The 12,208-nt window shown below is 37.6% G+C and overlaps 1 protein-coding gene across 2 annotated transcripts; it reads left to right on the top strand.

Moving 5' to 3' along the window:
* Window positions 1-494: 494 nt before the first annotated feature.
* On the top strand, window positions 495-12,208 carry LOC145782606 (uncharacterized). 2 transcript variants are annotated; one of them, XM_082594424.1, is made up of 11 exons: window positions 495-633; window positions 2,530-2,811; window positions 5,786-5,899; window positions 6,400-6,477; window positions 7,891-7,991; window positions 8,459-8,579; window positions 8,808-8,971; window positions 9,311-9,597; window positions 10,083-10,210; window positions 10,563-10,626; window positions 10,886-12,208. In XM_082594424.1, the coding sequence occupies exons 4-11, from the start codon at window positions 6,421-6,423 to the stop codon at window positions 11,140-11,142; spliced, it is 1,179 nt and encodes a 392-aa protein (XP_082450550.1). In that variant the 5' UTR covers window positions 495-633; window positions 2,530-2,811; window positions 5,786-5,899; window positions 6,400-6,420; the 3' UTR covers window positions 11,143-12,208. The 2 variants fall into 2 exon arrangements, with proteins under 2 accessions (XP_082450550.1, XP_082450542.1); XM_082594416.1 differs by lacking the exons at window positions 495-633; window positions 2,530-2,811 and adding an exon at window positions 3,740-3,833.

The raw sequence follows: 12,208 nt of genomic DNA, 5'->3' as shown, positions 1-12,208 counted from the left end.
ATTGGCAATTAATCCATTCGGGTAGATGAAGCATAATGCCATCCAACGATAGTAAAATTGTTAAAATCCGAGCAGAAATGAGAAAGCTACAGCATATTTGGTGGAGGCAGTATTCATCGATCACAGCAAACTGTGGGCGGCTTATACTGAACCACGATTGCTCGTTTTGTAGATAACATTGCTCGTTTTGTAGATAACATATAATAATAATGCCTACAAATATTTAAAAATCAATAGGCATTCCGCTTTTACTTCTATTCCGCGTTTTTGCACCCTTCCTAAAAGTAGTTGCGTTTTTTTGCATGACGTCACAGATTTTTGTGACGTCACTAACCAAGGCGGCCGATCCTAAACCAGCACCGAAATTTGTAATGGCAATTCATTTGATAATGCATTGAGTAACAGCAGATCTAAAAAATACCTGAGCTACGTTAGCTCAGGGGTTAAGCACCCAACTCAAGATCAAGTTCAGTTTTTGGGGTGTGCACTTGAGCAACGCATTTCAAGGGCTGCTCTCCATTCAGCGGCGCCCAGTAAATGGAATAATTCCCCAGCAACAACATTTTAAAGATCGGTCAACAGTGGTTCTTAAACTGAGGGGCGTGAAGATTCTCCAAAAGAGGCGCAAACTCGGTAGGCTGTTGCACTGGTATGCTAGGGCGCTAGGCTACTGTACTGTTCAAGTCAAGAACAGAAATGTTGGTAACATCTTATCTTGTGTCATGATTATTGACTGGTAGTTGAGTGGTAATTAGGGGTGTTCAATTTCGATTTTCGATTTGATTCGATTTCGATTAAGGTAATATTCGAAATTCGTTTTCGTATCAGGCATATTCGAAATTATAGCTGCCCTTTCGGCTGAACGCAGTCGAAAGTAACGCAAGTGGCACGAAATCTGTCTTGTTGCATTTTGCAAGCGAAAAAGACTTGGACGCATGCGCATCGTCGATCACGTGACTATCACACGCTCTCGCCGGTCCAACGGCCAGTCCTGCACACGTGCGTTGAGGAAAGTCCTGCGCAATGTTGTTGTCTTCCACGCGCATGCATCCAACGGGAGGTGTCAGTTCTTCCGATTCCGATAGCCCCGACGTTGAGCCAACACAGGTGATCAGGCGATGAGCGAAGACGCCAGACCACTCTGACAGAACTCTTCTCCATGGGCAGGGTCCAGACGGAAGACTCCAACAACAGTGATGATGATGAAATCAGCTCAATCTCAAACGAGATTTCCTATTTTATGAAGCAGAAGCTTGCTTCTGGGCAAGCTGATCCACTTTCCTGGTGGAAAGCAAACGAAGGCTGCTGCTGCTGAGTACCGCTGCTGAAAAAGCTAGCCGAGAAGGTGTTTGTGACCCCAGCGACCTCGGCTCCAGCGGAGCGACGCTTTCAAAAGCTGGCCTGACCGTCACGAAGCTGAGATCTCGACTGACGGGTGACCATGTCAATCAGCTTGTGTTCTTAAACACCAACATGGGCCTGGAGCTGAAGACGTTATTTTGTGTTCTTTTTTCGCAAATTTTCATGGCGTTTTTTTTGTGTTTTCTAGCGAATTTTCATGGCGTTTCTTTCAATAAAATCACATTTTGCAGTGTGGTGAATAGTTGTGATATTCGAAATCGAAATTCGGAAATCGAAAATAAATTGAATTTCGAATTCCAAATATTCAAATAATTGAAATTGCACACCCCTAGTGGTAATGTGACCTGCTTTTGGATTTGTGATTTGAGTTCCTAAGCACGTATAATATATTTGCGTTGTAGCTAGATTGTGTTTCACTTGATCTTTTGAATTGATTCATGTACGATGGAAAATATAAAATAAATTTTGTTTGCCCAAAACATGTAAAACTTCTGTAGTTTAACACAACAGCAATATATGTTAACTGCGTTATTGTATTATTGAATGTATTGTTTGTGTTTTATTTTTTGCATGTTTGGCTGTAAATATGGACCTGTTGGTCTGATACAAATAAAGTAGGCTGATAATTAACGTAGTAATTGTAACTTAACTAAAAAAAGGGAGTCAAGTTTTTTGACAAGAGATGTTAAAGGGGCGCAGCCCAAAACGTTTAAGAATCCCTGCTCTACAAGTATGTGAAACTACTAAGAATAACCTATCAAAGGCTTTGTCAGTAAGAGGGTAAAGTTTCATACCGAAACCAATATACACATAAAAGTGGTTTTTAATGTGTAAAATATGAAATGGTTGAATATATATGAATACTTTGTTTGCTCTCATAATGTAGTTGGTTGAGAAACAGCAAAATCAAGAAAAAATGGCTTTAATCTTGGGTTGTGCACTTAAATAACACATTTCAAAAACAGTGTTTCAGGTGGAATCCATGGAGGCACTGAAAAACATTATGGTTATTACTGAAAGTGAAGGTGTCCCCACTAATTAAAAATAAAGTTTAATTGATAAAATAGAGAGGAAGTTTTCTTTGCCACAAACTCCAAATACACACATCTCCTTACACATAGTCTTTATGTTGCTTTGTTTTTGTTGTTTCACTGTATTATGTTACAGGCCTTGACATTCACGACGGACACCGCGGACATGTCCGCTGTCACAGCATGTGATGTCCGCGGGAAGTACCATCTAGATCAATCATATTTGTCCGCATGAGAAATACACAAGAACTAGCGATACAAATCGTCATTGCATAGCACGAACAATTGTTGCGAGAATGCAATTTCCCGCGCATCTAGAAAATGTGAATACTGTATCCCCTAGCCTCCATTCAAGCAGGAAAACTTTTGAATTTTACGTTGCTTCAACGATTGATGACATTGAATCATCGTCACAAAGGTGAAGTCTTCGCTAAGAATCGATAGGAGTACCGGTACTTCTACACTAATCACGCTCAACTTAGTTCAAGCCTTATGTCACAATGTCTGACTTTGATTACTGAGTGATATTGATAAGGAATGGTTGATTACAAAATTAGAAATACGAGTAGGCTATTACAGCAAGAATCAAGATGCAGCAAAATTTGTTAAGTTTTGGTATTACAGTAAGAAAAAGCCCAGGGAAAATTCACTTTCGCTCATATGACACGCAAAAAAAGTCTAGTGATACTTTGCACAGCAGAAAATAGTAGCGTTAGTGTACCGTAGAAGTTTTCCGACTCGTGCCCAGAGCATTGTGACGCAAGAAGCCACACGACCTCGTTCGGTGGAAGTTAATCAGTTATGCGGCATATTAAGCAGCTACACGGCGCTTTGACTCTTCAAGCGCACATCGTTGGTCTGATAAAAGCCTTTCAGAATAACTTCGCTGAAATTTAATGCCTTTTAAACCGTGTAGCTATAGTTCTCAAATGGCGAAGAAATATCAAGATAAAGTGATTAACCATGACGATCGACGTTAAAACTGGTGTGTCTGCCGTGACCCTTAATTTGTCCGCCGAGATAGCTGCTCAGACTGGACATGTTTGTCCGCCGTCAACAAAAACGAATTTTGAGGCCTGATGTTAAGTACTGGAATTATGTTCCTTAATTTTTGTGTTTTGCTTATAAGTTGGGATGGCAGCTGACTTTGGTGACCTTTTGGTCTTTCGCTGCAATTCTTGCTGTGAAAATTATTTTTGTAAACTGAAACTGAACATGTGACTTTCGGCTGCAGGATAATAGATGTATATTGTATAATATGCATGATTTGTCCTCGATTTAAAAACATAAATAGGCTATTTCATACTTACTGAGAAGTGTTTTTATTATTTTGCTGTATATAGTGTGTTGATTTTTGGTAGCACTGTCCACACACGTAAAATTGCAGCAACGGTAGTGATGGAAACTCCAAGAAATATGACTGGTCTGTATTTGAGCGGGGTAAGCAAAGCATACTTTCAAATATTAAGGAACATGTAATGATTTGTTGATTTTGAATGTTTATTACAGTTACTTGCCATGTAGTTACTTACAGGGGCAGATTAGCCCAACAAAAATTCGGAACTTTCCCAGTGTGTCGGTTAATATCTTGAATGTGGGCCTGTTAGATTTTTAGATGTGTGTGTGCCAGTCGAGCGATCACTGTCTTTTACCATGTACCTATTGAGAAAAAAATAGTTAAAGTGCACAATTACACATATAGGCTTATTTTGCACAATCAAGGTGGTTATTAACCTTTGTAGGCCTACTGGAATCAAAAAGCATTTATTCGCATGAAAAATATTTGTGTAATGGATTTAACATCCTGCTTAGATTTCATCAAAAACATGTATACATATACTTTTTCCATATTATATATCTTTTTAATTTATATTCAGTAATGATTTCTCAATGCATTGATGAAATATTAGAAAGAAAAAATATAGAGATTCAATCATAAAAATTTACACTATGCTGATGATACTGTTCTGTTAGCTGAATTGCAAGAAGATCTTCATGAAATATAGGACAACATTAATTCAACTAGTAAAGAATTTAACATGAAGATTAATGCTGCAGAGATGAAATTATTGTTAATATCAAAATCATCAGACACTCCAGTACTTCGAATTATTTGTTAGCCTAATAAAAATATACAAAAGTTACAACTTTTATTTGTTTGATGTTCGAAAGGGCACTAGTTTGGCATCGCTGGCAAGAAAGGCTTGCCTGAAAATGGACATGAAGATTGGCTTCCTTGCCTTTCCATCCACTTAATTTAAGTCTTCAGCTGGACATAAGCCTGGTACGACAAAAAATACTTTTATACAATCTGAAACTGGGACATTGTCTTGACAAAATGGATCGATGCCTTCGAGCTCTGAACATACACGCTAATGTTATATATATATATATACAGTGCTTCATGTAAACAAACGATCACTAACGATAAAAAGTTATCCATATTCAAACAAAATTTTCTTACAAATAGTCAAAACAAAAAATTTGAAACATATCGGACACACAATCGGATACGGCAAAACTCCTTACAAAGATCAATATTAGAAGGGAAAATAAGTAAAAGAAACAAAGGCAGATGAAGAATTATTTGGACAACAAACTTTTCTAAATTGATGAAATGGAATTATGAAAGTGTGGTATAAATACCTCATGATCATAAACACTGGCAATTGTTTCCAACTCTCAATACGACAAAGGAACATGATTAAAATAAGCATTGCAGCTTGGGTATGCTGTAGGTTACAAAATTTTGTTTGATAAAAGTGGATCATTTTTTGTGTCTAAATTCCCTGGCCGGTTCAGTTTGCTAATCTGCCTCTGGTACTTACCAAATGTGGTGGGATGGCGCAGCACATAAACAGCTCGCTTTCTAATCATACAATCCTGTTTGGACTCTCGGCTCTAGCTGGTTGTTGAAAACACTGCTCATATTTACCCAGGGTGTAATAAATTGGGTGGGCATAGTGCTGAAGGAAAGGCAGCCAAGAGAAAGAAACTGGCTGCTCTACTCTCGTTAGTGCCGATGGCTTGGTACAATGAGAACTTTATATTCTTAGAGCAAGTAGGGGACTCACATGGTTACCATATTTGTTTGAGTATAAGACGGAGAATTTTGTACCACATGTTTACACACAAAGTCAGTGTATGACTTATGTAGGAACAATTTCAAAGTGGGACTTATATATTTTTTATTATTTTTCCAAGCCTGAATTAGGGGTGCAACATATACACAAGTATGACCTATACCCGAATGATAGTCTATATGTTTTGATACTTCAATAGCTACTGAACTGTCACTTTAACCCGGGTTTATCCAAAAAATTAGGTGGCAAAGCTTAAAATAATTGTTTGATTACTGTTGTTATGTTATTTGTACACATGTTTTTCCACAGTTCATACAAGAAGGGTATTTACCTCCCCAAGAAAGGAAATCTACTATTCCTTCCACACTGTATCGAGGGCATGTTGTAAAATTAGCAAGAGCTCCGAATTCCAACCCACACAGAGTATGTATACTTTAATTAATGATAAACATCAAGCTTTTATTTGAAGCATTAATGTCTTAAATATAAAAAGACATACAATATTTTTGAACAGCACAATGAAATGAAAGAGTTTACAAGAAAGGCAACACGTTTTCAACCAACAACATATGGAAAACATACAGTCACGACCACTGTTGTATTTACAAGTTGTAGCCTAATAGATATATTGTTAATCTATTTAATGATTTCTTTGTCAAAGTCATTTTCTCTAGGTATGGTAACTTTTGTTTTCAAGTTTTGTCACTTTGTAATAATTAAAGAAGTGGCAAAGAAAAAGGATTAGAGAGGGCCGAGGGGCAATGATAACAAAAGAGACTTACCGGGAGTAAATCGTTCGAATTTAAAGATACTAAGACGAATATATTGTAAAAAAAAGTTCATTTGAGGCAATAGAATGAAAGATTGTTGCATTTCAGATTTCACGTTTGATTTTTTTACCTCAAGTTATTGTTTTTTTACAGAGTTCGGTTGGTCGCTATCCCATGCATTCGTTGAACTCTGGGTTTAATGGATTGAAGGTTCCTATTAAAGATCAAATGGTAAACAGTAGGGAGCATTTTTGTTACACATTTCAGTGATCGCTTGTCGCATTGTTGTACATGTTATTTTAAAGGCACTCACCATATTTGAGGCCACTGTGTGCCGCAATATTATCTATAACTATTGTAATATTATTTGAGTTGGCAGGTTACACAAAGGTGGCTGGTCACAAGGCAATAGTTGGTTACTCAAGGCAGCAGCTTAACAGCAGAAGGGTTTTGTGTACTTTGTAAAGAAGCATTTTAGCTTCAATTAACAATAAAAATTATTGATGCTAAGGCATCACAATGGTTGAATAAAATTTCTTTGAATACTCAAATGTTGGTTAGTGTTTACATACATTAACACTTTTTAAGTTTTGCTATACAAAGTGTATAGCCTTTATAGGTAAAATTAGCTAAAAAATTGATAAAAAGTCGGTACGGTAGGGAAAATGAGCTTATTCTACTGTAAAATTTGGCCTGGACGTTTATTTTTCCCATAGCAACAATGCACTAAGTGATCATAGCAAAAATCAGAAATTTGTATCTTATTATTGCTCCCTAGTAAACAACAGTCAATACTAAATTTTTTTTTATATAAAAATCACATTATTTTGATATCTTGAGGCTACAATCTACAATCATATCACATCACACGATACACCTCGATGTTATAATCGTACATCTACTATGAAGATATGTAGATTCTTCATATTCCATGTTTTCCCTAATGCATAATATTGGAAATGTCATGATATGCTTTTAGAGACTATCCCACACTCGGAATACATGTTTTCACAGTTGGTAGTTATAGTGAACAGACTCTTACGCCCAGAAACAATCATTGTCTCAGCATAAATTCGCACGTTTATTGACAAAAGCAATGTGCCTAAACTAAATGATACATCAGTTTTCTGCTTGTTACATTGCTATAAGTTGCTAACAATTGCTTAACATTTTAATCGAATCTACCAACTGTTGTTTTTGCCTATTCATCGAAGTGTTTTGAAATTGTATCCCATCCTTTGTCCTTGTCAAAAACAGAAGCTCAAGTAAGCTTTAATACACAGCGATTAGATAAGAATGTTTATTCTAAAACAACTCTCAAACTTGTTTTGTTTCGTTGTAATTGAAAACTTCATGAAAAGCCCGATGACATTGTTTATTGCTTTGGTCTTTAGCAGTGCACCTTACACGTTGTATTTTCAACGTAAAATATTCACATTTTAGTATAATTTAAAACACTAAAGATGTTATTGCTATAGCAAAGTTCTATTGCTAATAAAGAAATTTCAACTCGATTGTGCAAAAATGCTAGCATTCAACTTAGCAAAGTTGATGAATGCAAATCGATGGTAACCTACTAGGTTTTTAAATTAAAGTAGGCCTTTTAAATTTTTTGTACCATATCGTTTATTTTGTACGTTGCAGAATTTCAAAGCTCCGGATAAAATTCGAAGGCCGCAAAATGGTAAAGCTCAAGGAAAATGGACAAATTACCCAATGTCAATTGAAGTTCGTAAAGTGGCTGGGTAAGAGTTGATTTGTTGTAATTTTATTGCTACGTTGGTATCGTAGAAAGAACAAGTAACGAATGAGGCAGACAAGGTCGGACTAAAGAAAGAAGATGCGATGGATAGAACGAGATTGAGAATATGAGTGAAGGCAATTGCTGAAAAGAAAGAATCGGCCACCCTCACTAGTGAAGACAAAACCGTACTTGGATGATGATGATTGTATCAATGTGAGAAGAAACCATTACCCAGGCAGCAAATCAGTCGATTTTTATATTAATTCAACGTCTGCAGACGTTGAATCAATATAAAAAACGACTGGTTGCTGTCTGTCACTGCTTCCAGCTATCCGTTGTGCCGAGTATGCAATTGCACTGGACTGTATGCAGTCACACTGTATGTTGTCAGTTACCAAAATGGACACAAAAGAAAAAGATTGCTATTATTCCTATGACATATATTGTTCTTGCTGTTCGCCTATTTAGATCAGGAGCATCTGGAAGTTATCTTGCAGAATGCGTTCTTGGAAACTCGCAACCACCTTTAGATGCACAGGAGCATGCAGTTCAGGGTCCAAAAAGCCGCATCGGAAGCAGTCTATTTGCTGTAAGTTGTGAACATTGGAAGCCCTGATGCTTCATTCACATCATTGCACTTGCTCAGATGGCTAAACTTACATGTCCTATATTTCCAACTAAAGTGCATCAAAAAATATGTTAAATATTTGTTGAAACTTTTTGTCGTGAAAATATTCTGGAAAGCTGGTATTATTCCGCGTGTTTATTCTGAAACTGATAACAAGTCGATGTTTGAAGTATGAGATTTTTCTTTAAGGCGTCTCCAACGCTCCGCGACAGAGACGAAGAGATGTTTTACCAGTCCATGTACAATGAGATTCGAGAAGTAGTCGCGCATCAAGAAGATGCGATGGTGATAAGTCGACGTAAATTGCAGCGGATTTTGCTCAACAACTCTGATAACAGAATTCAGCCTGATGTGTAAGTTCTTTTGATGAAGAGATCTTTTCATTTCTTTTTCATTAAAAATACAGCCAACACAATCTTTTATTCAAAATAATTTGAGCACTTGCTTACTGCTACGTCTGTTCTAGAAACCTTGCTAGAAACCTGCTGACCGTATGTGAGATCAGGTTGTCGTTATGAAATCTTTAATAACCCAGTTTTTATATTCTGCTACCACAACTTGTTTTGGTCCAATAACCGGTTGCCGCGTTTGAAGTGATTTTAAGATCGTGTGTGAGAAAACATCATTATTCACTACTCCTTGAGCTTGCTGCTTCGTAAAGGCATTTGTAAACTGCTTCTCCCTTCACTCAGCATATCCCCTGCCGGGGAACCAAAGCGGGTTGGCACTTCCTATGCATGCGTTGGGAAATCTGCTCTTTCTGGGACGACGCTTCCATTAGAAAGGAGGCCTCACACAACTGCAACTACTATGAGAGACAACAGAAAAAGTGCTTTACTCCTCCCCGTTCCTTTTGTCTCACCGCATGCGTGGTTGGATAAGCAAGCCTGTGATGTGCCCGTGGACCGATTGACTTCATTTAGTCCATGGCTGCCAAGGGTAACACCAACAACTTCACATTATAGAAAAAATCAATCAGGTAATTTATGTTTTTAACGCTTACTGTATGTTAATAATGTGTGTTTAGGTGTATAATAATAATAAAAGTGTGTGTTCTTTGTTGAAGTAAATGACTCAGATCAGTATGACATCCCCAGAGCCGTTGAGAGGATAATTTCGGCCCGGTATCAATTAGATCCTCGGGCCTCAAATTAAGACACTTACGCACTCAAGGAATGCGCAGTGGTTTCTTCAAGTTCCTGGGCCCTGGAAGGGTTACAGGCCCCTAAAATCATCATTCGTCCAAAAGTACCCCCTGAATCCCCTTGTCAACGCTACTGTACATCCCTGTTTACTACGCATTTGGTCATTTTGGCACTTCACAGGACTGCTGTGTGCTGTAATGAGAAACCACATCAATTAAATTAAAGCTTAAACGAAGTTGTGACTTAGTGGACTAGTTTGATCAGCTGCTGTGAATTGAGCGTATTTGAATGACGCTACAAAAGCAATGATATTTTTCAGACCACCGCTACTATGAAAGACTCAAAAGAAACAGTCCTGAGCCTTTCTTCACTGGGAAGCGTCCTCAAACTAATATTGGTATATCATCTTCTGAAAGATTGAACAAATTGCTTATTGCAGCTGCAGAGGTGAGAACTGTTGTGAATATTGTATAATATTGCATGGTTATTGAAATAAGCTTTATTTTTCTCACGCTCAGAATATAGAAATAGTGCAAAGCATACATATAATAGTACATACAAGTTACAACGTCACCTGAAGGCGAATTTTGTGGTCGAAAAATGTGACTTTCAATGTAGTCAAAGAATCAATGAGCGGAGATTTGTGCTGCCCTACCCCATAACTTCGATTTTTTATGTAATATATGACAAATCAATGAGCAAGCAATGATCATACTGCATTTGCTGTTTGCATTTGATGACAATTGTGGGTTGTGGTTGGAAATGCAACATCTAAATTTTAGTCCATGTCGCATTTCAGGACAGTATTTCTGTTGATCACCACCTGCATAAAGATAAAGAAGTTGACATGGAAATTAAAACCGGTAATTAAAGAACTATCTTGTTTCGAAAAGTTGAAAGAACTGTTTACTATGATTGTGATGGCTGTTAGAGCATTTTTATTGCATTTTGTTGCAGGCTACTGTATTAAATTTTAAAGTTTTCACTTTAGAAGTTATAAACCAAAACTGACATGAAGTAGTTTTCGAAAACCGCTTTCTTCTAAACATACTTTACCTTTAACCATGCTTTCTGCAAAAGGGAGAATCGTAAACATTTTAATGACCGTCAGTTTGTGTTCAGCTGCTGTTGGCATTCAAGAGACTTTCCAAGCCAGTGATATCCAGCACTCCTCTTTGTCGGTCGTTGTCCCTGCACTGGGTGAAGAGACGCCTTCTCTTCCATGCAGTCCACAACCTCCTCGTTTGGAAACCCCCCAAACCGATGTCACTCCGATAGAAGATGTGACTAACTCACCCCGCGCATCACAAACTGTGCTTTCTCCCAAAGTAACAAATGTGAAGTTGTATGCGGAGAAAGAAGACGCGGAGGAATGCTGAAGGACGCTTCAATTGCGCAACCTTGTCCGCCCTGGTAGATCAGTCGGTTTAGTTCGACTTTGTGAACAAAGAAACGGAAAGATCAAGCGGCGCTGGTTCGACTTGCGGTGTGTGCGCTTGAGCAACTTATTTCAAGGACTGCTTTCCACTCAGCAGTTTGTAAACGCTGTAGCTAATTTTAGCACAGGCAAACGAAAGGCCGGCTGCGATATTTAGCTTGCGAGAAGGCAGTTTGACTTTAGCTCAGGTGTTTGCTACGAGCCCAAGGTAACCACGATACAGTCTATGCATTGCAAATGCCAAGAATACTTGCAGATAGAGAAGAATTAAACCACATAAAAAATTCAAAATGATTTCATCGGCATGTCGCATCTCGGTTGGTTTTAAGAGATTTCTAAAAGTTCTTGGCTACTCTAGTTTTTTCAACAAATATGTGTTGCAGTCGGTCGCAATACAAAAACGTTGATTTTAATGGAAACGTGCTTGTCGTATCATGTGGGACATTTTCGTTTTTGACTTTTTCGGATTTCATTGATAATAATGCAGGCTAATTATTGTTTCCATGTGTTTGGTTTACCTTGATGAATAAGCTGAACCTATTAAGTTTATCTCAGTATTTCGAAATATTGTCTTAAAACTGGGCTAGAAGTAATAGTGTAGTCATCTAAGCTCAAAAAAAGGGCCAACCCGGAAAAAATTCGTAACTTAACAGATTTGGTATCAAAAGAAGCGAAATTTTATGTAGATCATCATATCCAAAATCCTCTTCAATCGGCTTTGAGCAAATAGAATGGGGGGCATTTGAAATTTGCGTCTAGCGCCCCCTAACGGAAATGAACTATAATCATCTTTTCTAATACTTCCATACTGATTTCTGATATGTTTTTTCAAATATCGCAATCTGTAGCTTTGTGAGAACATTTTGGTAAAAACTCCTGGATGTGACGTCATGATGACGTCACAAGAATAATTGGAATATCGTAATTACTCTTCAATACTAGGGGATGAATGGAATGCAAGAATACTCCCAGTAAAGCCACTTTTTCTTTTCGTTTTTTACTTTGTT

The sequence above is a fragment of the Aplidium turbinatum genome, chromosome 1 (genome assembly GCF_918807975.1).
Source record: "Aplidium turbinatum chromosome 1, kaAplTurb1.1, whole genome shotgun sequence".
NCBI classification, from domain to species: Eukaryota; Metazoa; Chordata; class Ascidiacea; order Aplousobranchia; family Polyclinidae; genus Aplidium; species Aplidium turbinatum.
Note: the sequence above shows the minus strand (reverse complement) of the source record. Positions and strands in the feature narration are given on the sequence as shown.